The 3997-nt window shown below is 53.6% G+C and overlaps 1 protein-coding gene across 1 annotated transcript; it reads right to left on the bottom strand.

The window, feature by feature from the left end:
- Window positions 1-227: 227 nt before the first annotated feature.
- Window positions 228-2961, bottom strand: LOC122543576 (zinc finger protein 501-like). Its single transcript, XM_043682382.1, has one exon. The coding sequence runs from the start codon at window positions 2500-2502 to the stop codon at window positions 1084-1086; it is 1419 nt and encodes a 472-aa protein (XP_043538317.1). The 5' UTR covers window positions 2503-2961; the 3' UTR covers window positions 228-1083.
- Between the last annotated feature and the right edge of the window lie 1036 nt (window positions 2962-3997).

Here is a 3997-nt window from a genome sequence, read left to right as displayed (position 1 = left end):
ATTGGAACCTGGCTGCAGTTGAGAAATATTAACAAATGACTGGACAGTTTCTTCCAGTCGGGATCGTTTCCATGTTCTGTCCACTCAGTAGGCTTGGTAAGAGACGCTGTCTCGTGAAAATTAAGCTGGAGGATTGGGTCGAGATGTGTTTCAGTATATGTCTCTTGGACTCTAAATGTCAAACCTTTGTGCTTTCAGACACCAGATACTCAAGTTCCCAACAACAGATTGTCTCTAACTGACTTTATTTGCAGCTCTGTGATGATACAGATGAAGTGTGGTTATCTGAACCAGAGAACTGGGATAGTACAGTGAATTCAGAGCTCTCAGCGCTGTGATAAAATACTACAGTTACCTGATCTAGAGAAGTGCGATAGTACACTGAATTCAGAGCTCTCAGCGCTGTGATAATAGACTACAGTTACCTGATCTAGAGAAGTGCGATAGTACACTGAATTCAGTGCTCTCAGCTCTGTAACAAGAGAGTATTGTTACCCAATCCAGACAAGACAGAAAATACAGTAGATTCAGAGTTCCGCTCTCTCTCTCCAGGCTGCAAGTACGCAGGGGATTTTACAGTTAACTTTTTCACATTGGTCATCTGACCCCGCTCAAACCACAAGGAGACCTGCACATTGTTCTGACTATGAGCACAAGGCTGTGTCACTTTCATACACATCTCACATCTCCACACAAAGACCAGCTCTTTGAACGTCACCCGTTCTACACCATCGCAGCCAACATGAGCAAGGACACGAGACTCATTAATCCACTCTCACGACAGGCAAAATTCCACCGAGGCAGTGGTTCAGACATTTTCCATTACAGGCACAATAACAAAACCAGCACAGGCCTAACTGTCAGCTTCACAGGAACCTCACCAGGCTCCTGTTAATTACACTTCCTGAGGGGATTTTAATTTAGGTGGTTTGCAGCCTTGATTCGCACCTTGTGGGTGACAGAGGTGCTGTGGGACACACACTTACGTTCAGTCCCTGTAAAACGACTGGGTTTTGTGTTTACCAAAGGCATAAGCACTGAAAATGATCTAGTCATAAAGGAGAGGGGGGGAAAAAAAAAAATTCAGTCCTGGATTTCATTCTCAGCCGTGACAACATTTGCCGGCAATATGTGAACGCGCTGGTGTCTCAGCAGGTGGGAGGAGTGTCTAAATTTCTTCTCACACACAGGGCAGGTGAACGGTCTCTCCCCAGTGTGAACACGCTGGTGTCTCAGCAGGTTGAACGAGTGAGTGAATCGCTTCTCGCACACCGAGCAGGTGAACGGCCTCTCCCCAGTGTGCACGCGTTGGTGTCGCAGCAGGCTGGACGAGTGCGTGAATCCCTTCTGACACACAGAGCAAGCGAATGGCCTCTCCCCGGTGTGACTTCGCTGGTGTCTCAGCAAGTGGGAGGAGTCACTGAATCCATTCCCGCACATGAAGCAGGTGAGCGGCCGCTCCCCCGTGTGGGTGCCCTGGTGTCGCACCAGATCGGATGAATTGATGAATCTCTTGCCGCATTCGGAGCAGGGGAAAGGCTTCTCCCCGCTATGAACATACTGATGCTTGAGCAAATCGTGCTTTCTCTTAAAGGTCTTCTCGCATTCAGAGCATTTAAAAGGTCTGTTGTCAGAGTGAACTCTTTGGTGTTCAGTGTATTCAGATGACTGAGCAAATTTCTTTCCGCACACGGAGCAGGTGAATGGCTTTTCCCCAGTGTGAGTGCGTTGATGTCTCTGGAGGCTGGATGACTGAGTGAAACACTTTCCACACAGGGAGCAGCTGAAGGCCCTACTCCCAGTGTGAACAGACTGGTGTTTCTGCAGGTGGTGAGAACAAGTAAATCCTCTCTCACACACTGCACAAACGTACGGCCTCTCCCCAGTGTGAACACGCTTGTGTATCACAAGATGGGAAAGACGAGGGAAACTCTTCCCACACTCTGAGCAGGTGAATGGCTTCTCCCCGGTGTGGACCCGCTGGTGTGTCAAGAGGTGGGACGAGTCAGAGAACCTCTTCCCACACTCGGAGCAGGCGAACGGCCTCTCCCCGGTGTGAACTCGCTTGTGTTTCTGAAGGTCCGAGGACTGGACGAATCCCTTCCCGCACACCGGGCAAGTGAACGGCCTCTCCCCGGTGTGAACGTGGTTGTGTATCTGAAGGTGGAACAAACGCGCGAATCTCTTCCCGCATTCGGAGCAAGCGAACGGCCTCTCTCCCACGTGAGCGCGGCGGTGGGCCAGCAGGCCGCTGCTTTTCCCGAAAGTCTTCTCGCATTCGGAACACTTGAAAAGCCTCTTCTCCGACCGGACCAGCTGGCGCTCGGCGTCTCGGGAAGGCCGAGTGAATCTCTTCCCATACTGAGAGCCCCCGAAGGCTCTGTCGCTGTGGTGTGCCTGTGGGCGCTCTGCCAGGTGCACGGACCCGCTGAATCCCTTCCCGCACACAGGGCTGGTGCAGAGTTGCCTCTCACTGTTGCGGGCTTGTTGGCGGGTAAACATCTTTACCCCCCTGCATCAATCTCTTTCAACTGAAGGAGCAGGCGAACGTGCATAACCAAAATCCTTCGCTGTACCCAGGTGAATGTGACAATAATAAATCAGGTCAACCTTTCACCGGTTGAGTATGTAGGGGGTGTCTTGGGGCTTTCCCAGTGTCATTGATGTTGGAAACCTTTTCCCACTCTGTCACTGGATTTTCCTATCTGTACATATTCTTGTTCCTGATAACCTTGTGGAAAGAGATGCACATTTTTTAAAAAGAAATCCTTACTCTCAGGATAGGATAGAAAGGAAAATAGATCATTCTACTTTCTGTGCAACCTCAACCTCCACTAAGGCTGTATTGTCCCAGTTGGTCTGACCCCTCTACAACATGGCGGCGGGGCATTGGGGAGGGCACTCGAGTCCTCCTCGAGCCCCGCCCCTCATTGACACCAATTGGTTGCAGCACACCCTCCTTCCGGTCCTCCGGCCCCGCCCTCGGCCCTCCGGTCGCGCCCCCTCATTCGCTTCCGAGTGGATGGAGAAACAGCCGCCTCGCTCAGTGAGCACAAGCCCCGCCCTGCATTCACTCCGATTGGCTGGTTTTCTCCACGCTCCCCCACCCAAACACACGCGCGTGGTCACGCAGCCAACGAGCCCCGCCCCTCCCGTTCAATCCGATTGGCTGACGGACCAGCCCCGCCCCCCCCAACATTCGCTCCGATTGGTTGGAGGACCGGCGGTCCTCCAGGCACGCCCCCCTACCTCCCTTTAGTGCGGCAGCCGCCGATGGATGGGCTGGAGCGACCGGCAGCGGGTGAGAGACCACAGGTGTCCGCGGGCAGGGGGTCGATTGTAAACGACCTCCGTGCGGTCTTGACATCCGAAGCAGAAGGTAACGGCCCGGCATTTCGAACGGGCGGTTGGTTGTTTGTTTGTTTTTTCGAATACGGGGCGCCAGTTAACGGCCGGGCGCGTGCTTCGCGCCGCTGAGCCAATCAGGACTGGGTTCCCCGCTCGGCTCGTCCTCTGATTGGCTGTATGGCCTTTCTGTCTCCCCCCCGGCCCCGCCCCTCCCTTTCCCTATTGGGTCCCGTGCCCTTTCCCTGTCACCAATCCCGTCGCTTCGCGCCCAAAAGTCCCCGCCTCCTGTCCCGCCCCTTCGAAGCCATTCAAGCCCATCGCGACCACACTGGCCCAGCCCAGATGACCCAACGCCCCCGTCAAACCTATCCTCGTAACCTTCCATTTCCCAATGGCTAACCCACCTCAAAATGCACATCCCTGGACACTATGGGTAATTTAGCATAGCCAACCTGCACATCCCTGGGCACTATGGGTAATTTAGCACGGCCAATCCACCCCAACCTGCACATCCCTGGGCACTATGGGTAATTTAGCAGGGCCAATCCACCCTAACCTGCACATCCCTGGGCACTATGGGTAATTTAGCACGGCCAATCCACCCTAACCTGCACATCCCTGGGCACTATGGGTAATTTAGCACGGCCAA

Source organism: Chiloscyllium plagiosum, chromosome 44 (assembly GCF_004010195.1).
Source record: "Chiloscyllium plagiosum isolate BGI_BamShark_2017 chromosome 44, ASM401019v2, whole genome shotgun sequence".
Classification (NCBI taxonomy): Eukaryota; Metazoa; Chordata; class Chondrichthyes; order Orectolobiformes; family Hemiscylliidae; genus Chiloscyllium; species Chiloscyllium plagiosum.
The sequence above is the reverse complement of the archived record's forward strand: the minus strand, read 5'-3'. Positions and strand labels throughout refer to the sequence as shown.